Below are 22,326 nucleotides of genomic sequence, written 5' to 3'. Positions count from 1 at the left end.
AAGGAGAAAATATAAATTTAAATCTGATTATTAATTTGTTTATATACCTCTAAAAATAATAATTTGTCTATTAGAAATAACAATTATTGTCACTTTAAAAATACACATTTTTCCTATTTTGATGTATATATGTATGTAGTTTTTCCAAACTCCAAAATTAATAGTTAGCTTTAATATTTAACTATTAATTGTTTGTTTTTAAGAAAAAAATAATATAAATTTTTAAGTTTGGGGAGCATTTTGCACATAAATGCAAAACTTCAGGGGGGGTATTTGCAAAACGTCATGTTCACAAACAGAAAAATTTGACGGATGGGGTAAATTGACTAACGTTGTGAAATTTCAGGGGGTAATTAAAGTTTTGTTAATTTCAGGGGGTAATTGATAAAACTTACAATTTCAGAGGGGAAATTGACTATTTACTCATATTTGGTTTCATTTTGGAGGAACCAAAATTAATTTTTACAGCTGTGGAATTTTTGTTGAGGATTAAATATGTAAATCGTGTTCGCATATTTTTGGTTTTCGTCGTTTATATATATATTTTTTAAATAAACTCTGTAAGTTAATAAATTTTCTATTTTCGTCCCTCCCGTTAATTTTCGTTACAAAAGCCGTAACGTCTAGATGTCTAACGGCGGCTGATGCGGTGAAGATGATGTGGCAAAAAACGCATGTGTATTGTGACAGATGATCCCTGACTATAATAGAGGACCAAAATCAAAAACAAAAAGTTACATTCGAAATGAAAAACACTTCAATAATGGATGATTAAGAGAGAGAGAGAGAGAGAGAGAGAGAGAGAGAGAGATATGAAAAAGATGGAAACAACAAGGGTTTTTAATGTTGAATTTTGTAACTTCATGATTTTTAATTTCATCCCTTTGTAACTTTTCATTTTTTGTTTTGGTCCCTGTAATATAGTCAGAGATCGTATGGAAAGCCACCTAAATTTCAAATTTTGTTATTTAGGTGTTTTTAATTTCGTCCCTTTGTACCTTTTCGTTTTTGGTTTTGGTTCCTGTAATATAGTTAGGGATCATATGTCACAACACACAAACGTGTTTAGCCAAACCAGCACCCGCCACGGCACACACTGTTATCCAACAAGATGTTTTTGTAATTGAGTTTGACGGTATGGACGAAAAGCAAAAAGTTATTAACTTACAAATGATGTTTTAGAAGAGAAAAAAAAAAAGATAGAAAGGACGAAAATAAAAAACACACCAAATTACATGGACGATATACATATTTAAGCCATAAATATAAGACTTATTTGAGTAAATAATTTAATTTAAGTACTATTTGTATTACATACTTTTAAGAAATGTAATCAAATATTTATTTTTAAATTGTTCTTACGAGCTTATTGAAATAAACTTAGAACATACTTTGTTAATATATTTATATATCATTAAACAAACTCAAATGAACTCTTTGAAATACCTTCTTGGTTAATAACTTGGACCTACCTGATTAATTTATTTGAGTTTATCTAACAAACATTTGAGACTCTTTGGGAGAGTATTGGCATTTTCATAAATTGTTTTTACCTTATTTTTAGCTTATTTTGTTTTTAGCTTATTTTTATAAATTCTCCAAGATAGCTTATACAACAATACTTATATATATATTTTTTTATGTTATCTTTTGTTATAGAATAAGCTTATACATAAGCGCTTATCATGATAAGTGCTTATGACATAAGTTGCGCTTATCATGATAAGCGCTTATGCCATAAGCTGCAAATGAAGTTGTTTATTCAAACTGAACCTTGATATTTTAGGAAAAGGTTTTTAACCCTTGCTAGGTAAAGTGTTGTGTAAAGTTAAAATTGTAGAAGTGGTTTCCTTGGTTTTAATTGCATTGACATAAAGAACAACAAGCTACATAGCAATATTCTAGTTTTTCTACAGTTTATTTCCATGTTATTGAAATGTTACTTTTATGGTAGGTAGAACACGTTAATTTAATAGTGAGTAACACAAGAATTTCGAAATAAAAAGTAATCAGAAGAATATGCATGCAGCCCCCAACTTTATTTTACATTCTGACTGTGAATTTGTGTACAAATGGTTATTTGAATTGGAAATATCTACAAAGGAACATCAGAAGGGTAATCTTTGGGATGCTTCTCAATGATGTTTCTAAGTTCTCTTTCTTGCTCCTCAAGGTTTGATGAAAGTCTGTCATAGACTAGACATGTCCACTTGAGGTTTGGGATGCTTCTCAATGATGTTTCTAAGTTCTCTTTCTTGTTTCTTTTGTGCTTTCTCTGCCACTTGAATAGCATGCATTAACTGTAATACAAATTCAAAAAAACAATTCATCCTTGTCACTCCACCAACCATTCCTTTCAACCCATTTTTTGAATCTATTCGCAGGATTTCTTTCCATTTACCAATCTCATCGATTGCTCTGTACTTGGTTGAATCGTCGGATGTAGAATGGTGGCCTACTCTATAACTAAGAGCCTGAACATCATTCATTCACCAGTAGACCAGTTGGTGAAAATACTTAGAATCATGATAATCTTGGCATGACGTAAAATTAGGAGCTCAACTCAATCATACCTCAATTAAGACTGGTCTTTGTTCTTTTATAGCAATTTCACGTGCGGTATGAACTGCACTATAAACAGCAAGTGCATCATTTCCATCTACTCTGATACTCCATATTCCATAAGCTTGACCTTTCACCACAATACCATCACCTAACCAAACACCAAAATATAAGTTTCTAGTTTTTCTAAAATTGGAAGTTAATCACAGAGACATGAACATGATATAGACCCTATTTGGACAAACAACTTAATTAAGTGCATATACATTATGTATAAGCTATATCTATAACAAAAGATAGAATAAAGTCAAATTGTTTTCATACAAGGTATAAGATGTCTTTGTAAGCTATCCTGGAGAGCTTATGGACTTGTCATAAGTTGTTTGTATAAGCTTTCTCAAACAGTCTCACAAGTATTTATGTGAATAGATAAACTCAAGTAAATCAGTCCAAACAGACATATATTTAGTCAAATAAAAAGTTAAAAATCAGTGAGATATCAAATTTGGGTATGGAGGAACTAAGTAATTTTCAGACAAAAAAAAAAAATTGGGACGGATTTCTATTGAGTACTTCGTAATTGTTCTTCAACAGGGGTACTGATGGCCCATCCATTGTTGCGACAGATAAAAATAACTGGAGCCTCCATTACTGCTGCAAAATTCATACCGGCATGAAAATCTCCATGCAATATTTCAAATATGAGCGATTAATATAGTGATGTGTTATTCTATTATTACTTAAGAGAGAAGGCTCATATTCATCATCACGCTAGTACGACCATCCCCACAAAAAGTTACTGCAAAAGCACTTTTGCCGTCCATTTTAAGCGAATAAGCAGGCACCAACAGCTTGAGGAAGTTGTGTTCTGAATTTCTTGCCAAACAACATTAACTTATTCAGAGCGAATGTCACAAATTAACAATTGCAGGCAATTATTATAACATGTTATTATAGTATGGTATCTATTATAGTATGGTATGTTATTATAGTATATGGTATCTATTATGTCTTACGCAATAGGGGATGAGACTGTGAAGTAATTGTGGTTGTTAGAGCCGTAGTGTATAGGCATTTGCCTTCCTTTACCAAAATCATTTGTGTTTACAAAGCATTGATGAGCAAATTGTTGCAGAGTGAAACCGCGCCATAACAGAACTCCAGGCTCCCGGTAACAGCAATCACTATGTTACGTACATTTAATTATCCATAATTAATCAAATATAAGTGTTCCGTAAAACAGGACTATTGTTCACTTACTAGTTAAGAAAATTGCAGGCTGATGCCAATTTGGTCCATGAAACTAATGAAATTTCAAAATGATTCTTGAATTTGAAAATTCTCAACCGCGTTAGTTCCTGATTGAAGATTTTTAATTTTGAGAACTATTTTAAAATATTAATAATTTCAGAGACTAAATTATATTACAAGTGTCTTAAATTGGTGATTCACATTTGAGAGTTTCAGTTGTCCTATTTCGTTTCTAGAGATCCACAATAGCAGAAATTGTAACATAGCAAAATATAAAAATGAGTTGAATTTGAAAAGAAACATGAGGGAATTTCAATGCCTTGGGGCAGAAGCAAACCTGAAGCAAGATATATCATCAGAAGAAAGCGCAGCTGCTGATGCAATGTTAACTGCTTCTTCTCCCATTGAGGTGAGGTAGAAGGAAATTCTTCCTTGCCTCTGTACCAGAAGAATATGCTGTCCATAGTTTGAAGAGTGACCATCTCAGAATACATCCTCACAGCCATTTCTTTGCCTAGAGCCTAAATTTATGAACCTCAAAATACCTTCCTGTCAACAACTTCACTACATGATATGAATCTTGGGATTGATCTCTATACAGGCACTAAACTTCAGCCTTGGTGTAGAGTGTAGACAGCATACCATTCTTTTTTATGATGCCTAGAGTCTAGATTTCTGTCACTTGTGGTAAATAATATGGTGCATATGCGCCAAATACTTTTCCAACTTTCACCGCCCATTGTCCTACACTCAAGGTATTTTATGTATTGAGTAAAATCTTGTGCTCTTAGCTCTAGCTGCTAGAACTTTTAGATTACTGATGACAAGAAACAGTCTCAACCCAACTCAAGCCACTTTAAGCCCTCATTCTCTTCAAATTGGTGAGTCAGAGCTGGAAATAGCCCATAAAACTTCAAAGCTTAATAGTAGTTCCAAGCATATTTCACTGAGGCATTGTCCTCCTTAGGTTGATTACTCTTCACCTGGAACTGAGAAGCTGAGTTTCTCATTTAACAATCCATCCAACTGCAACCAGGAATCTTCTGAACATTCTTATTTCTCATCAACTCTCTTACTTCTGCTGATCCTTCCCAATCCTCCGAAGTTGCAAGTATGTTAGACAATTGTATATAAGCACCTGAATTTCCAGGATCAAGCTGAATAATTTTCTCTGCAGCCATCTTTCCAATAGTCTTATTTCCATGGGATACGCAGCCTCTTAATACTGATAACCACATGTTTGCATCAGCCTGAAAAGGCATCTCTTCAATAAGATACATTGCTTCCCCAAAACAACCAACTCTGGCAAAAAGGTCTACCATGCAAGAGTAATGTTCAATCCCTGGATTTATATCATAGTCATGCTTCATAGTACGAAATAGATCCCTTCCTTCTTCTACAAGACCACAGTGATCACAGGCTGAAAGAATCCCAGTAAAAGTGATAGCTGAAGGCCTCACACCACTATACCCCATTTCATTAAAAAGGGTTAGTGCTTCTATTCCATATCCATTTGTTGCATATCCCATCAGCATTGTATTCCATGAAACTTCATCAGTTTTAATCATTCCATCAAAAACTTTTCGTCCCATCTCAACAAGACCACATTTACAATAAAAATCAACAAGTGAGGTACAAATTATTTGGTCAGATTCAAGCCCCAAAGTAATAGCTTTACCAAATAACTGCTCACCGAGTTCAAGGGATGATTTAATAGCACAAGCACTTATAACACTAGCAAAGCTAAACTTGTCCATTTTCACATCCAGCTTATTCATCATAGAGAAAGTATCCAACGCCTCACTTGGACATGCATTCTGAGTGAGGCCAACCAAGATTGAATTCCATGAAATCAAGGTTTTATTAGGCATCGAGTTAAAAACTTCTTTTGCATCTTCAACTCTTCCACAATTACAATACACAGTAATCATAGTATTAAGCAAGATCGCATCATAAACTTTGAGCTCATGAAACAACTTGCAAGAGTCATGGGGGTGTTGACATTTGGAGTATGCATCAAGCAGAGTACTAGCGACCACAATATCATGAGTCGCCCCAATCTTAAAAGCATGATCATGCATTTGCTTCACAAGTTCAACATTGAGCAAGCTACTGGAAATACTCAAAATGTTTGCAACAGCAGAGAAATCTCCCCAAACCCCATTCCTACGCATTTTGTTGAATAGAGCCAATGCTTCCATTTCCTCACCATTGGACACGTAACCAGAAATAATCGAATTCCACAGCACAGAACAAGGATCAACCTTGTTATCAAAAACCTTTCTTGCATCACTCATTCTACCGGCATTTGCATAACCCGATACCAAAGCAGATAAAGAAAAATCATCAACTTCCTTCACAAAACCCACGACCCGAGCAGCACTATCCAAATCACCACATTTCCCATAAAAATTAACTATCGAACTACACAAAACCTTGTCTTGTTCGAATTCAAAACCATCAATAAAAACACGCGCATGAACTTGTTTCCCACAATCAAGAGCAAACAAATCAGCACATGCACCAAAAACAGTTGACAACACAAACGCATCACGGTGCACCGTTTCCAAAGGGTCCAAATTCATCTCCTTAAAAAGTAAAAGCGAATTTCTAGGATACCCATGTCGAGAATAACCATGAATCATCGAATTCCAAACAAGAGGATTCTTCATAGGCATGGCATTGAAGAGAGCCTGAGCTTGTTGAAGATCACCCGACTTGGAAAGCGTCGAAACAATGAGGTTCCAGGAGTAATGGGTTTTGTGGGGCATGGCATGGAACAATTCCAGTGACTTGTTTCTGTGACCTAAGTTAATGTGAGCTTCAATGAGGGTGTTCCATGAGAAAGGATTTGGTTGCGGCATTTCGTCGAACAGTTTGGATGCATCATGGAGAGAGCCGCGGCGTGAGTATAATTGGAGGAGGCGGTTGGTGGTGATGACGGATGAATGCAGATTACCGGTTTTGAGGAGTGAGAGGTGAAGTTGTCTGGCTTCACGAATCGTGCGGCACACACTATGTAACTCCATAGTCATAACCAGGAGCGTGGTCCTCTTATAACATGAGCCATGAGGTAGCCAAGGCTACCCAAAATAAAAATTATTCTTGAATGGGTTGGTATGTTTTTATATTTAGCTACCCCAAATAAATTTATTTGTTCAAAGTTAGCATAAATAAGAAAATATAAATATTACTATATGATTGATAGATTTATTTGTATTAATTTGATAGTTTCAGTCTCAACAATAAATATAGAGAAAACTTTTATAAGAATAAAAATTTGCTAAACAATAGTCAAAAATAAATTAAACAAATAATGAGTTTCTTGCAATTATTAGTTTATTTATATTGAAAAGGACATTAGTCTATTTTATATACAATCAATTATAAATAAAATTGAATTTTTGAAATGTGCCTAACTTTTCTAAATAAATAGTCAATTTTTATTTTCTTTATTATTGCTTTAACTTACATGAAATGTAAGTACAAATTAATTTGATTTTTTTTTAACATATTGGTTAAGTTTAAGATTAAATTTGAACTTAGTCTCCAGAACACTCACAATTTTTTAGTTAAGTTCTTAAGAGTTTATTTAATGTTAGTCTTTAACTTGTTGTTATCGAAATTAAATGCATAACTAAAAGCACTCTTTTGAATTGTAAAAATTTACGACAAAAATTGAATAATTTTTGTAAGTGACTAAATCTAAAAAATTATAATTTATTAGACTAAAGTTATATTTTATCTTTAAATTTAATATGTTACTTTTTTAAATATTTTATTTTTCCTTTATCAAGAAAAAATTAAAGAAAAATAAAATTACAAGATATCAATTTATGTGATTAAATACTTTTTTATTTAATTTTGTTAATTTCACGTGAGTGTGTTCAAATAATATTTATTTGGGGTTGTGTTCATTAAAGCCTTTTCCCGATCCGTATTGTCTTCTATAAGTTTTGTAGAGAATAAACAGATGACGAATGATATGGTGCTAGAATGTAAAATTTGTGAAAGAGTGTAATAGAGATTGAGATTGAATGAAAAATGTGATCTGTTGCGGACCACGGTCCATTTTAGCAGCTCCCACAATTCTATGCTAGCAAACATCATAGATAAGTTACAATAAAAGAAAAAGATTCAGCTGTGGTGAGATACAAAAGAAAAAGATAATAAATGTGGGTTACATTACACCAAAATTTATTGAAGAGTAGTCCATCCCCAATGTTGAACTTCTGAATATGTTTAACTGAACCATCATGAGTGCATTCTGCATCCACAAGGACCTGAATCAAATCCCAACAGAAACAGATGATAAAATTTTAAGTGTGAACGAAAGCGAAAAACTATGCAAGATGAATTCAAAGTGAAGTTCAGTCTCATTTTCAGATACAGTCTTGCATAATTCTAGACACCACTTGTGGAGTGCCACACTCCTTTGTTCTTTTCCTCTCTTTCCATGGTCATCTAGATGTCCACTCTTTGAACACATCCATTTTTTCTTTCAATCTAGACTCGCCTGTTTAATACTTGATAGAATGAAAACGTTTCAAAAATGGCTAATAATTATTAACAATGCCACGACCTAAACCTCACTTACATGATTCAAAATCAGAACGAAACCCCCCGAAAATAACCAATAATATTGTTCCATCGGCAGCAAAAAGCCGGCTTTATATTTCTGCAGAATTGTTATACATACTGCCAACCGATGCCTTGCAGCATCAACTCCAGTTACAGAGCCCAAATCGCCAAGAAGGTCTAGAATCATACAAACTTTAGCACCTAAGCATCAAATTTGAAGGAAAAACTATTATAATTCTGACTTTAGCAAATAAAAAAACTATATACAAAATGTCTCTTTCAACAAAAAGCATCCTCAAAAGAAAATATTCTCATTTCAAATTCTAAGTCTTACACATGTTCTCCCTTGAATAAATCAAGTCTTAAACCCAAAATCATGGATAGCAATAACTAAACATTCATGCAAGTCGTATCTTGGTTCGATACAGAACTGAACTCAATTGATGTGAATCTTTGGTGTGTAGCTATTTTAGACATCAATATCATCTTAAAACCCGATCCATTATGATGGATCAGATTCACTGTGATAAATCATGATTCATTCTAATGAATCATGTTGAAATATAGATAGTAATACTCATTTTAGAGTAAGTTAAGGTACTAGTTTAGTCACTATATAAGTCACAAGTTGACTCATTTGTACCTCTCTCTTTCATTTTGTATCTTTTCAACTATCATCAATACAATAGCTTTGTAAGCTTTTCTCTCTATTTTCATGGATGCATGTTTCCTAACAAATCACTGTCTAAACACAGTGTAGGTGTAGCTGACCAATTTTCTTTTGTAATTTGATATATGATTTGATTTTTAATTATTTTAAGTTTCATGAATCATATTCGATATACCATGTCGCTTGTTTTTACTTAAAATTACATTTTTATTAATAAAGTCTCTTACTATTGTTAATAAGATTTGATTCACGATTTGTAAAATAGGTCTTTGATTCACAATTTGAATCTCATTTTGATAAACATGCTCAAAAACGTTTTTTCTTTTAACATTATTCATAAACAATAGAGGGACATAGAATATAAACAATATTGGTTACAAAAATATCTACCAGAAGCAGCACATGACCCCTTGGTGCTCTACTTTAAGCAATAACAACAGCTCCAGAAAATGCATCAATTCCATATATTTGATACAACACAACCAACCATAATCAATAACATTAAAAATCATATATGATAGGGAAACTAAAACTAGTTAAAGTGAAAACACACAACAAGATAATTTACCTTGGAGATTTCTGATTTCTTATTCTTCAAGGGTCCGTGAATCGAATATCATCTGTGATACACTTCTGTTTGAATACATGGATTCCACTTTCAATGGGGACTAGGGCATTGTTTTCACCTTGATACATAATCTCCACATGGTTCCATTCATCTTCTAAAAGTGCTTCATCCAAATTATCTTCGAATTTTATCATTTGAAGATCAAAAATATATGTATGATCTGGTTCAACGGACAAATGGGGAAATCTGTCCCTAGAGTCAAGTTTACATTCATTGCCATTGATGATCACGATGGGATAGATTGTAGATTCGACAAATATCGAACTGGGAACAAGACAAAGTGCTATAGCAGGGAACTTGTTACGGAACCAAAAGAAACTTGACCCATTGCTGCTACAGTGCTCAAACCAATCTGGAATTCTTGATCTTGGCAAATAAAACATGGTACTTCCAGCTTCATGCAATTCCTGTTAGTCATAAAAGTTCATAATAGCAAAATTTAGTACTTTATTATATAACTTATATCATATAACTTATATTAAAAAAACATTTAAAAAACCTGATTCATAAACATTTCTGTACAGGTCAAAGATTTGCATCCTCGTGCATACAATATTTTCAAGTTTGGCGCTATTCCTCTAACTTCTTGAAGATAATGGCATTCATCCACGCAAAGTACCCTTAACAAATGACATTCTTTTATGCATTCTGGGAGAATTGTGAAATTATTATGGGCTAAGTGTAATTCTTTCACATTAACAAACCATGTGAGAATTATTGGAACAAATTCATCTGAGAGATTGCAGAATGTAAGACGAAGAGATTCTACGTTTGAAGGAACCATTGAGCTCACTTTATCTTCAGCCTCATCTGATTTTGGGAATTGCCATCCTTCTGAAACCCAGCCAATTATTTCAACTAGTTTTGGCATCGTGAGAATGCAACTTGGCAACTTGAACACTCCACAACAACGCAGCTGCAATGTTTGGAGATGAGTGAGATTTTGAAATGAATTTGGCATTTCTTTAAAGGAAGTTTCCTCCAACACAAGGTTTTTCATATTTTCCATCTTTCCTAATATTTCTGGAAAACTCTCGAGATTTGTGCAAAATGAAACATTGAGTTCTTCAAGGGATATCAATTTGATAGGTGGAAATTTCCTAAGCTTACGGCAACCTTGGGCACTCAAGACCTTAAGTTTTTCCAAGAACCCAACCGATTCGTGAATTGTAGTTAAATTCTTACAACGTTTAAATGAAAATAATTCTAAATTTAAAAGAGAAGATGTATCAGGTATTTCTGTTAAAAATTCCGCGTCATCAAAATTCAAAATCTTCATATTCAAGAACTTCTGCAAATAATAAAATACAAAATAAATAAACTAATGAGAACCAATTGCATGAATAATGTTACAGATAAATTTATTAATTTACATATCAAGGAAATGAAGTCATTAGACTTACCTTCATTAAGTCAGTCAACTTGAGTGACATTAAGCTACTTTTTGGTAACTCGAATATGGCAAGTTTCTTTGGATTAAAATCATATGGAAAATATTCTGAAGGATAATTCCACCATTCCACTACTCTTAAACTATTTGGAAGATGTTTGGGTCCTTTGGAGAAATGGCCACCTTTGATAATAAGTGTTTTTAGGTTTTTCATATTCTTGAAGGCCGATTCATCCAATTCTACCTCATCATCACACTCCATCAGGTATATGGATTTAATCGCGCTTGTCCCCTTTTAACATACAAAAAAGAAAAAAGATAAGAGCAATTGTGATGCAAGCTTTTAATAGTATAAAAAGGAAAATATAACGATATAGAAAAAAAATAAAGTATCTGCATCAATCATACTCACTGAATTGTCTTCTAAAACTTGAATTATATCTTCGTGAAACCATAATCGACTACGTTTTCCAGGTTCGTCTGGTGATTCCAATCTAACAATTTCTTTAGCCATGTCCCCAATCAAGTCATGTACAATGTACTTACCTGTCCAACTAATCTTTATGAGAGATTTTTCAACCAATACTCCAATATGATATTTCATGCAAGCATCAAAATGAGCATAAAGCATATTTTCCATATTTGCCAATTGATACTCTTTTCCTATGTAGATACAAGCCATGTCAAGAAAAACACTTTTCTCATCTTCCTCCAAAGCATCAAAACTTACTTTGAGTATATTTTGGATCTCTTTATTTGGAATGATTTCATATCGATGTAATGCAGATTCCCATTCTTGTATATTCTTTCCAAATAAATTGGAACCAATAACTATCAAAGCCAATGGAAGTCCAGAAGCATAACCTACTGCACGCTTCAAGACATCAAAATAACTAGGATGAAATACTTCTGTTTTAAAAGCTTTCCATGTAAGCAACCGAAGAGCATCTTTCTCGTTTAACACATTTACTTCATATGTTCTCTTAACCCCGTGACTTGACAACAAATGTTTGTCCCTAGTTGTAATAATAACTCTGCTTCCAGAACCAAGCCAATAGAATCCTCCAACCAAGGCCTCCAGTTGTTCTATTTTATCAACATCATCTAGAATCAAAAGAACCTTTTTTTGTTGGAGTCTGTGCTTTATTATTGAAATTCCTTGTTTGACACTTGTTAACTTAATTTTCTTTTCTCCAAGGGTTTCTGAAAGAAGAATCTTTTGGAGATGTTGTAACCCGTGTTTATTTGAATTTTCTCTCACATTTTCAAGAAAACACAAAGCTTCAAAGTGATCGGCAATCAGATTATAAACAGCCAGAGCAAGTGTTGTTTTACCTATCCCTCCACTTCCATGGATCCCAATCATGTTTACCTCATCATCGGACCCGATATCAAGAAGTGAATTTATTTCTAGAACTTGAGGCTCTAGTCCAACTGGGTAGTCAGCAACGGGTAAAGCAACACGATTCATCTTCTTGGAAACATGTTCAACAATCTTTCCAATAAACTCGTACTCATATCCATCCCTGACAAATCAAAGCAAGTTTTATTGAGACTTATCAAAGATTTTACTTACTATGTCCCACAATGTGGGTATCACATTTCAACATATATTACAAAAAATATTCAAATGGAATAAACAAAATAGTGATTTTATCATATTGTGTTATTAAAGTATCAATGTATTCACCGACATTATTATAAATATAAAGCAAAATATAATAACTTGACACTGATAAATGCACCAATACTTGACAAAAAAATAATAATTAGTATTACATTAAAAATGACATCCATTTTGAGTTTGGTTTTTAAAAAAGTGACACTCATTATGAGACAGACATAATTTCATGTTAGAACTTATAATGATGACAAAACTAAAACTACATCTGAAGCCCATTAATTAAATTTGAAGTGCCATACAATACAAGTCTTTTAATCGTCATCAAGCTACTTCTTCTATGTTTAAAAACATCAACAATGTTAGCTTTTTAATCTTTATTATTTACTAAACTACTACGATAAAGATGAAAGTTAACTATAAGAGCCGCAAAGAACTACTCCCTCCTAAAGTATCTATACAAAGTTTGCCACAAGCAAACTCCTGAGCAAAAGGATGAAAGTAACTGGTATTGTATTGTTTGTGATATTGTTGTTGATCTCATGATTAGCAAGTAATCAATTGTACATTGTGATTTCAAGAAATGATTTTTCATAACCATTATATAGTAGCATCTAGGCAATCTCTTTCATTTATGAGTCACGAGCAAGCACAATTTACCCCACCGGTTATTAGTTCTAATTTTGTAGTCAGGGTAATTTATGGGTAAGGCTACTGAAGCTCTCGCCTTAAATACATCAACAAAAAATTCTTTTTCATTAGATACTATAAACAAAAAGGTCACATAGAAAGGCAAAAAAGACCCCACACATTAAAATTTGCTTTACACCTTAATTAATATTGAAAACTATTGTTCCGACGCTGTAATAACTAATATGTGACTTAACATACTCTTCTTTCAAACTGTACTTCAAATCTACAATAAAATTGCTGGCTTTATATATGTTGGATTTTGGAGAATTATTTTGTATCCTTTTCTAATTGTATCCTTCCCCTTTTTTATTCTAATTGTATCCTTTCATCACTTTCATCCTTTGTTGCTACTTACAAATGCTGCTAAAATAACAACATATTGATTGAATTGAGTACAGAATAAAAAAGGATAACAACAAAGGATAAAATTAGAATAAAAAAGTTATAAATCGTTATGTTTCGTCAACTTTCCAAACAATAAAATGAAATATTCCGTTCTATTCCACTTTTGTTCTATTCCGCTCCATTAGTTTTAACTTGTCCAATCAGAACCTAAGTTCTTTCAAACTATTTTAAATCCAAATCAACCCACCCTAAATGTGTTTCCACTATAACAAAACATAATTATATAGAAACAAATATGTAAAAGGTAGTTACCCAATTTTGAAATGCCATCCAGACAAGTTAGCTACTTGTTGCAAAGCATTCTTCCATATTTGCAAGTTATTATCATTGAATCTCTCTCCAAGCATAGCTAAAGCTTCACCGTAAGATCCTGTCTGCTTCCTCACATCAGAAGGATCAACATCATAAAAGATTGGCCAAACCAACCTACCTTTTCCCTTAATGCAGTCAAGGATCTTGACAAGTTCATGTAAGCAAAATGAAGAAGAAGCATAGTTTTTAGAGAGCACAATAATGGCAATCCTAGACTCTTCAATTGCCTCTAAAAGTGATGGTGTGATTTCATGTCCTCTTTGAAGTTCTTCATCGTCAATAAAGGTGTGGATTCCCTTATCATAAAGAGCTTTGTAGAGATTTCCAGTAAAACCATAGCGAGTGTCTAAGCCTCTAAAGCTGAGGAACACATCGTAGGTGAATCCATAACTGAAGAAAGAAGAAGATGAAGATGAAGATTCTCTAAAAGCCATGTAAAGAAATCAAAGATTGTATGTGTTTGTGTCTTGGAGATCAAAGAACTGGAGAATAAGAAAATGGCATATACATTGCGTTAATTAGTATTAGCCATATGGGACCTCCTTTTTGACTATTAACATAATATCAGTACGGATGAGAATTTAGGACCACATAAATTATCAATCAGCTCAGAATCGACAAGGTATAGCAAACTACAGTAGTATACTTTTTAATGAACAAAAATTTACAAATAGTTCATTTGAAAAATAAACCACTTGTAAAAATACCTCCTTAAGAAAAATAAAAAATTGCATGAACTTCCTTTAATTTGCCGGGTTATATATCCTAAAAACTCCCTAAATTAGGGTTATTTTATCAGTCACTATAAAATATTAATTTTTTGAAAAAGTTTATATGGGTGATAGAAATATGTTAAAAAAAAGTTTAAAAATTGATTACAAGATTTTAATAAGAACTAAAATTTTAAGATGTGTCTTTTTATAAGCAAAAATAGTATGGGAACTAACTTATATATAAGGGCTGCTAATTTATACCCTCCTAAAAACACTAAGGTGTAAATTAGTTTAACCATTAAGTGGGTGTTGATAGCCTGCTTTGAAGTTAGTGCTTCAAGATCCAATGACTGGGATTGAATGAATAATGCGATCTGTTGTGGACCATGGTCCATTTTAGTCGTTCCCAGGATTCTATGCTAGCAAACATCATAGATCTCAGTGATTTAAATTTCAATAAAAGTAATAATAACAACAAAATATCCTCTACATGAAACCTCCTATTATACTTGCATCACATCTAAAACTATTTGGCTATTGGAAACAATATTTTCTGAGGACGTAACAAGAAGATCAAATGACTACTTTTCTGAACTTGGCTACAAAGAGTCCACTAGTTTGTGATGTTAATGGGTCAAATCGCCATGTTTTTCGTATGCGGCCACCCTTGCAAGGCCAATTTCTAGCAGCATCTATCTCGGTCAACTCTGTACATTAAAACAAGTGTTGCAAAAACATTAGAGGAACAAACATCCCAAGCACATAACGTGTAGATATCATATAGTATGATCCAAGGAGCAATACTAGGCCAAACAATGCAACTAAACTGATTATGCAAGTTAAACAATATTAGCATTTCACTATCCTACATTTCCCCTCCCAAAAAGAAGAGGGTTGGGCCAAAAAATAGGTTGAGCATAGAGGCATTGGGAATCCAAAAATGAGGATCTTCAACAAGAAAAACATAATACCATTTGACAACAAACAAGCACACTGAACCTGCTAATCACATTAATGAAATGAATAAAAGAGATATTTAAATATATTTGTAGTCCATAAAAATTAGGATTGTTCAACCTTAATCCCAATAAAACTTTTGCCCATTTTTAATCTCTAAAAAATATAAAATCTGTAAGTTTTTAATTCCCATTGCAGACGAAAAACAGTTTATATATACAGGGACAAAAAATGAAATAAAATTTTGTAGAAACTAAAGTTGGAAGACTATTAGAGACTAGAAATATATTAAACTAAAAAACAAGAAATATTTAACACTGGCCATTCGAAATAATTTTGAATATATGTAAAAAAATGAAGAATGAAGATCCTACCAGCTGTTATATTTTCCTTCAAGAATTGCTCCATCACATCTTCATTTTGAGCAACAGTTAAGCTAATCAACAATAAGGTATTTGTTAGAATAAAATCGAATGATGTAATTGTGATGTGCTTTTCTGTGCGTGCATTTTGACTGTGTAAAAGAGCCCAGATGTTTCGGAGAAAAAAGGCACCTGCAAGTGCTATAGACAAGTGATCCTCCAACTTTTAGTAGTCTGAAACCGTTGGTTAGAAGATTCAGCTGTAGTGAGATGCAAAAGATGTGCGGGTTAAACGAAAATTTATTTAAGACTAAAGGCATGCATGTAATTAAAGATCAAAATAACAAGTCATTGCCTGAAGAGCATGTAAATCATCTGTCCTCTCAGCATCCAGCACACGGCGTTGAAGTGTTATCCAGCCCCATTGTTCAAACTTCTGAATATGTTTAATTGAGCCATCATGAGTGCATTCTGCATCCACAAGGACCTGAATCAAATCCCAACATATGATCAAAATTTTAAGGGTAAAACTAAGCAAACAACTATGCATGATGAATTCAAAATAAAGCAGTACTTACTTTGTCATAGCCATAGCTTGCAATTTCATTTTTAGATGCAGTCTTATATAATTCTCCTTTGGTAAGACCTATAACTCCAGAATGTCCTCCATAATATATGAGTTCAGGAGGGTGAGACTTAGACACCACTTGTGGAGTGCCACACTTCTTTGTTCTTTTCCTCTCTTTCCATGGTCTTCTAGATGTCCACTCCTTGAACACATCCATTCTTTCTTCCAATCTAGACTCACCTGCTTAATACTTGATAGAATGAAAACATTTCAAAAAAGGCTAATAATTATTAACAACTAAGTATGATATTGAAATTTCAGCATCCCATTCCAAGATCAACCATAAAATACCAACGTCACAACTTAAACTTTACTTACATGAATCAGAACAAAACCCTAGAGGAATAACCGAAAATGTTGTTCCATCCGCAACAAAAAGTCGGCATCGATCACCCAGTTTATATTTCTGCAGCATTGTTCTACAGGCTGCCAACCGATGCCTTGCAGCATCAACTCCAGTTACAGAGCCCGAATCACCAAGAAGGTCAAGCATCATACAAAGTTTAGCACCTAGACATCGCATTTGAAGGAAAATCATTATAATCATGACTTTAGCAAATCAAAAAATATATATACAAAGTTTCTTTTTCAACTGAAAGCATCCACACACAAAAAAAAAATGTTTTTATTTAGAGTTATCAGTATTGCACGTGTGCTCCCTGAAATAAATCAAGTCTTGATCTCAAAAACACTTATGTCAAAGTATTGGTGTCCGACACTGATGTATCTGATAGGATACTTCCCGACACATACTCAAAAAGTATCCAATAATATTTTTAATCCATTTTAAAAATATTTCCACCAATAGTTCTCAGATACAACTTTGATACTTCTAACCAACTATAGAAACAATTGATGTCTAGATATGATACATCTCTGTTACATCATATATTAAATACAAACACAAAATTGTATGTTTTTTTGCCACATCAATAGTAGAAAAAAGAGTTTCTTATATAGGTGGGGAAAAGATTTGCAACTATACAAGCATGTTTGGAACCACGACCAACTTGACTTTGAATGCGCTGTCATTGCACAACTACAAGCTATCTATACTTATTATTATGATCACAAACTTGAAAACAAACCTACTTGTTATGATTACGAGTACATTTTTTTAAATTGCGATCATCATATGGTGGTGACTATTGATATGTTTACATACTTATAAGCAATTAGCACATAGAATCTCTATTCACAAACTTGTTAAGGTATCTTGGTCATATCCTATCTTAATTTTTTAAATTTCTCGTATCCATATATCCGCATTGTATTGTACAAGTATCGTACTACATATCCGTGCTTCTTAGAGGAAAGAAATATATACCAGGAGCAGCACATAGATCCAACACATGATCCCCTGGTTCAATACCTAAAGCCATAACAGCAGCTCCAGAAGATGCATCAATTCCATATATCTAACACAACACAACCAACCATAATCAATAACAAAAAATTGGGCATGAAAAGTGTTTCAATTCCAATTCAAAATAACTCATTCATTCAATCACTCACCTTTCCTTCTTGATATGCCTTAGTGCTAGCAATTTGAATATTGGGTGGAAGAGTATAAAACCCTGGCAACCAATCCAATTTTTGGGGTTTACATTTAACTTCTGATTCAAACTCTTCGATGTAATCTTCGAAACCAGGTTTTAACCTTTCACCGCCAATTAAAAAAGTTGTGAGAAGTTAGGATGTGAAAGAAGATGAAGGTGTGAAGAGTGAAAAGTGGAAATTACCGAATGTATCGTGGAGTGGAATCAATTGAAGTGTAAATGGATGGATCGATTCCGTTGGATTCTAAGAAGTTGAGAAAAGCGTCTGGTAGCGCCGCCGTTGCGGCGCCGTGTTCCATTGTGGATTGAGGGGATGTTCGGTGAGAGTAATGTGATTTTGTTTGGTCGTCCAGGGAGGTAATTGGGGTTGAGAGCAAACCTTGGGATTGGCAAATGGGTCATTTCGCCCCGTTTAGGTCTGTCCCACTTATGTCCGCCAAAAATAAAATGATACTCCCTCCGTTTCAAAATGACAGTCGTTTTAGCTAAAAAAAATTATTTCAAATGGATATCACTTTCAGTTTCCAATGCAATAATAATTTTTTCTTTTCAATTGTACTCTTCAATTAATATTATGTTACACTACTTCCAAAGTATTATCTTTTCTTTAATGAAAAACAAATCAATAGTTGATTAGGATAATTTGGTAAAATTGTTATGACATTCGACAACTTTATTTCATTCCTTAATATATGTGCAATTGGCTAAAGCGACACTCATTTTGAAATAGATGGAGTACTATATTATTATTACCTAGTCTAAAATTTCATAATGCTATCCCTCTGAGTTTAATAGGGATATTGCATATTTATATGTAGGGGTTGAAGTTCGAACCTCAGACACCAAACTTTTTTACAATTAAATTGTGTGAGCTATAGTCACTAGGTTACTTGACAAAAAAAAAAATCATAATGCTTTGTTGCTTAGTGTAGGAACAAGTTGGTCGACTAGAAATTTGAGTTATGATGAGTGTTATTAGGTCACTTTAGTTTAAGTTTTGTCTAATCATTAAGAAAATAAGTTGGTATGTTGTCATGCCCTGTTTTTTAGTGAGTTAAGCAGAGCGAAACTAGATGAGACGATTTCAAAACTTCAATTCAACTCATAAAAATAATGAGCTAAATGAGGCAGCCTAGCAGGTTGGACTTGTTTCGCCACCCTATGGCAATATGTCGTTTAACGGTGGACGATGGTGACAAGCCGTATTATGAATACTTTTTTGTGTTAAATACAGCTTTAATCCCCTATTTTGTTAAATCCACAATTTTGGTTCTCCATCTATTTCCTGCATTTTTTTCTTCTATTTTCAACAAAAATAGTAGAATTACTCATGCTTAATTAACATCAATCAAACTCATGCATTTGTCTTCAATAATATTACTTCATAGGTAATATTAGATAATATTAGAAGATGTTATAAATTACAAATGATTTTTCTAATTTTTCAATAGCTTTGTCCCTAACATTAGAGTTCAACATATCATTGCTTTAATGTATCTTAATTATGTGTTCGAACACATACCACTTCACATTTAATATAAAGGATTCTTGCCACCGTATATAAACATCTCCGTAAATATAGTTCGATTGTTAGATTGTAGTATGTAAAGGTCGAAGTATGAACCTCATACATCACTTATTTGATTTAAAGATGAATTATATTCATTAGACTAAAAAAAACAATTATTGCAAAATTAAGTTAAATTAGACAATTTTTAATCATGCAGCTGGGATCCGACTCAGTACGCAACGAATCTGACTCATTACGCAGTTGAGAAGCAGAAGCAATTAAGCAAGCACCCACATATATCCTCAAAAGTGGGAGCTATTCAATATTCATCCATAACAGTACACACCCCAAATTATTATTGTACATAAACCCATTACATGTCTAGATACATGAGAGTATATATTATTATATATTATCATCATCAACTCTGCCAATGCCATCATTTCTTATTTAATTATTTTCCTTTCTCTATATAAACCCTAATTCAGCTCTCACCGTTTTTCATCAATCCAAAAGCCACGTACATCTTCAATTGATAGATAGATACTACTAGACTTCACTTTATCATGGGTTCTATTGGAATTGAGAGGTGACACTTTTACATGTTTTGTAATTTGTACTAACATCTTCAATGTGTCACTGTTTTTTAGTTAATTTCATTTTCTTAATGTTGTTTTTTCTCTTGCAGTTCAAAAACTGAGGTTGTCACTGTTGATGTGCTTGCAACCAAGTCTCTGATCAAGACCACCCATGTTTATCTTGATGTCAGGTAAGAAATGTTTTCTTCTTCCTAATTTGTCTTTTTTATCAAAAATAATAAAGAACTTGATTTTGTTTTCTGTATTTTTGCCATCGGGGTCTCTTTCAATTTTCTCAACATCGAATTAAATTTTTCTCATGCTAATTTATTTATAGGACGGTGGAAGAGTTTCAGAAAGGGCACGTAGATTCAGAGAAGATCATTAACATTGCATACATGTTCAATACACCCGAGGGTAATGTGTTTCCTTTTTTTAGTTCCATGGTATTGGCAATGACTTAGAATTGCATTTGGGGATACAAATATTCTTTAGGACTTCGGTTGCAAAATATAATTATAAGTGAGGTAAAAAAGGTTGATATATTTAGATCAAATTTTGAACAAGATATATCAATTTTGTTTGACTCATTTTTACAGAATATATTGTAACAAAGAGAGTAACATAATGATTTTTAGATGCCCATTTTTTCTCAACACGACACCTATTATTAATCACACATTTTATTTGGTTGCTTGGATGGTTGATTTAATTCACAATCAAAATTATGGTTAATTCAACTACAGAATTTTCAACGTGGTTTAAATTAATCAACGGATGAACCACAATTTTACATGTAATTACCATATATGGAATGTGTAGGGAAAATTAGGCGTTCATTGAAACATTTTTTGTATTCTTTATTTAGTGAAGGTTTGTAAATTCAATTCTTAGAATGAAAATCATGTGATTTTTAAAACAGGGAGGGTGAAGAACCCAGAGTTTCTGAAGGAAGTTTCGTCTCTTTGCAATAAAGAAGATCACCTCATAGTGGTATGGTTAATAGAAGTTTACTTCAATTATATGACTATAACACGAGTATTATACCTTGTACTTAAGTTCTTTGAATATCACTGCTAAATTGCAAACTATTAAAACCAAATTTTGTATTTCAGGGTTGCCAAAGTGGAGTGAGATCTGTGTATGCAACTGCTGATCTTCTAGCTGAAGTATGTTAATTCCTGTCAACTTCACTACATTCTTCATGAAAATTAAATCATTTGAATATGAAATCTTAACTCCTCAATTTCTATACATTCTGCATTCTCAATTTGTTGTGTGGCAGGGGTTTAAGGATGTGTACAACATGGGAGGAGGTTATCTAGAGTGGGTTAAAAAGGAGTTTCCAGTGAAGATACATGTGACCGAATAGGAGCTTTTGCTCAGTTATGTTATATGATCTTGTATGTATAATTAGAATGGACCCTTTCACAATTACCACTTTCAACATGTTCATTAAGTTCTATAATTTTTAGATGCTTGAGTGTAGTAGTGTGTAACCAAGACAAACTATGTTTACAGTTGTATCTACTTGACTTGAATAAATGCAAAAGATTGCAATCTGGGTAAACTACTAATATAGTTGTGTATGTAAAAGATTGTATCTACTTGACCTAGCTACTACTATTGCCTTAAAAAACTTTTCAAGATGTACTTTTAATTCTACTCACCAATATGTCTAGTTACACTTTTGGAAGAGTCGAAATTCATTTTAGAGATATAAATTTAATTTTAACATGTCTAAATGTTTTTCAATAAGATAATGTTTTTTCATTACCAATCGTGCTTTAACGAAACGCAAGAATAATCTTTCATCATTAGATTTATCTCCAACCACAACTTGATTTTCGCCACCTTCCACTATTATGTTTTTTTTTTTTTAAATGAAATATCATTACTTATGATT

General features: G+C 32.9%; 4 protein-coding genes across 13 annotated transcripts; 1 reads left to right on the top strand and 3 right to left on the bottom strand.

The window, feature by feature from the left end:
- Positions 1-2,006: 2,006 nt before the first annotated feature.
- Positions 2,007-6,952, bottom strand: LOC11440554 (putative pentatricopeptide repeat-containing protein At1g77010, mitochondrial). Of its 6 annotated transcripts, none has more exons than XM_039829250.1 (5): positions 4,151-6,952; positions 3,579-3,746; positions 3,136-3,438; positions 2,574-2,713; positions 2,007-2,474 (listed from the first exon to the last, which is right to left on the bottom strand). In XM_039829250.1, exon 1 carries the CDS (start codon positions 6,846-6,848, stop codon positions 4,824-4,826), a length of 2,025 nt encoding a protein of 674 aa, XP_039685184.1. In that variant the 5' UTR covers positions 6,849-6,952; the 3' UTR covers positions 2,007-2,474; positions 2,574-2,713; positions 3,136-3,438; positions 3,579-3,746; positions 4,151-4,823. The 6 variants fall into 6 exon arrangements, with proteins under 6 accessions (XP_039685184.1, XP_039685183.1, XP_039685186.1 ...); XM_039829249.1 differs by having other exon boundaries at positions 3,136-3,430; XM_039829252.1 differs by lacking the exon at positions 3,579-3,746.
- Positions 6,953-7,817: 865 nt separating this feature from the next.
- LOC11440157 (disease resistance protein RUN1) lies at positions 7,818-14,900 on the bottom strand. Of its 4 annotated transcripts, none has more exons than XR_003007911.2 (7): positions 14,054-14,900; positions 11,495-12,608; positions 11,096-11,374; positions 10,192-10,983; positions 9,455-10,099; positions 8,411-8,595; positions 7,818-8,329 (listed from the first exon to the last, which is right to left on the bottom strand). XR_003007911.2 is itself a non-coding variant. In XM_003629243.4 (6 exons), exons 1-5 carry the CDS (start codon positions 14,545-14,547, stop codon positions 9,659-9,661), a joined length of 3,120 nt encoding a protein of 1,039 aa, XP_003629291.1. In that variant the 5' UTR covers positions 14,548-14,900; the 3' UTR covers positions 8,313-8,595; positions 9,633-9,658. The 4 variants fall into 4 exon arrangements, 1 of the variants encoding a protein (XP_003629291.1); XR_003007912.2 differs by having other exon boundaries at positions 7,818-8,080; XR_003007913.2 differs by having other exon boundaries at positions 10,192-10,608; positions 14,054-14,897.
- Positions 14,901-15,177: 277 nt separating this feature from the next.
- LOC11439615 (multisite-specific tRNA:(cytosine-C(5))-methyltransferase trm4b) lies at positions 15,178-18,740 on the bottom strand. 2 transcript variants are annotated; one of them, XM_024772808.2, is made up of 9 exons: positions 18,516-18,740; positions 18,289-18,433; positions 18,101-18,191; positions 17,092-17,283; positions 16,724-16,956; positions 16,501-16,632; positions 16,338-16,405; positions 16,158-16,219; positions 15,178-15,533 (listed from the first exon to the last, which is right to left on the bottom strand). In XM_024772808.2, the coding sequence occupies exons 1-9, from the start codon at positions 18,629-18,631 to the stop codon at positions 15,400-15,402; spliced, it is 1,173 nt and encodes a 390-aa protein (XP_024628576.1). In that variant the 5' UTR covers positions 18,632-18,740; the 3' UTR covers positions 15,178-15,399. The 2 variants fall into 2 exon arrangements, with proteins under 2 accessions (XP_024628576.1, XP_003629290.1); XM_003629242.4 differs by having other exon boundaries at positions 16,724-16,953.
- Positions 18,741-20,168: 1,428 nt separating this feature from the next.
- Positions 20,169-21,997, top strand: LOC11440156 (rhodanese-like domain-containing protein 17). Its single transcript, XM_003629241.4, has 6 exons — positions 20,169-20,431; positions 20,531-20,611; positions 20,758-20,837; positions 21,343-21,413; positions 21,536-21,589; positions 21,706-21,997. Exons 1-6 carry the CDS (start codon positions 20,409-20,411, stop codon positions 21,790-21,792), a joined length of 396 nt encoding a protein of 131 aa, XP_003629289.1. The 5' UTR covers positions 20,169-20,408; the 3' UTR covers positions 21,793-21,997.
- The last annotated feature ends 329 nt before the right edge of the window (positions 21,998-22,326 follow it).

The sequence above is a fragment of the Medicago truncatula genome, chromosome 8, assembly GCF_003473485.1.
Source record: "Medicago truncatula cultivar Jemalong A17 chromosome 8, MtrunA17r5.0-ANR, whole genome shotgun sequence".
NCBI lineage: Eukaryota > Viridiplantae > Streptophyta > Magnoliopsida > Fabales > Fabaceae > Medicago > Medicago truncatula.
This window is presented reverse-complemented; position numbering and strand designations above follow the sequence as displayed.

What these genes read in the sequence shown, in the direction of transcription:
- LOC11440554 (XM_039829250.1), bottom strand. Translation starts at nt 6,848, where the DNA reads ATGACTATGGAGTTACATAGTGTGTGCCGCACGATTCGTGAAGCCAGA.
- LOC11439615 (XM_024772808.2), bottom strand. Translation starts at nt 18,631, where the DNA reads ATGGAACACGGCGCCGCAACGGCGGCGCTACCAGACGCTTTTCTCAAC. An exon ending in TCCACTCCACGATACATTCG is followed by an intron (nt 18,434 to 18,515) that starts GTAATTTCCACT and finishes TGGCGGTGAAAG; the next exon opens with GTTAAAACCTGGTTTCGAAG. An exon ending in AGGGTTTTGTTCTGATTCAT is followed by an intron (nt 16,957 to 17,091) that starts GTAAGTAAAGTT and finishes TCAAGTATTAAG; the next exon opens with CAGGTGAGTCTAGATTGGAA.
- LOC11440157 (XM_003629243.4), bottom strand. Translation starts at nt 14,547, where the DNA reads ATGGCTTTTAGAGAATCTTCATCTTCATCTTCTTCTTTCTTCAGTTAT. An exon ending in GGATGGCATTTCAAAATTGG is followed by an intron (nt 12,609 to 14,053) that starts GTAACTACCTTT and finishes TTGATTTGTCAG; the next exon opens with GGATGGATATGAGTACGAGT. An exon ending in CAGAAATGTTTATGAATCAG is followed by an intron (nt 10,100 to 10,191) that starts GTTTTTTAAATG and finishes TATGACTAACAG; the next exon opens with GAATTGCATGAAGCTGGAAG.
- LOC11440156 (XM_003629241.4), top strand. Translation starts at nt 20,409, where the DNA reads ATGGGTTCTATTGGAATTGAGAG. An exon ending in CATGTTCAATACACCCGAGG is followed by an intron (nt 20,838 to 21,342) that starts GTAATGTGTTTC and finishes TTTTTAAAACAG; the next exon opens with GGAGGGTGAAGAACCCAGAG. An exon ending in CTGCTGATCTTCTAGCTGAA is followed by an intron (nt 21,590 to 21,705) that starts GTATGTTAATTC and finishes GTTGTGTGGCAG; the next exon opens with GGGTTTAAGGATGTGTACAA.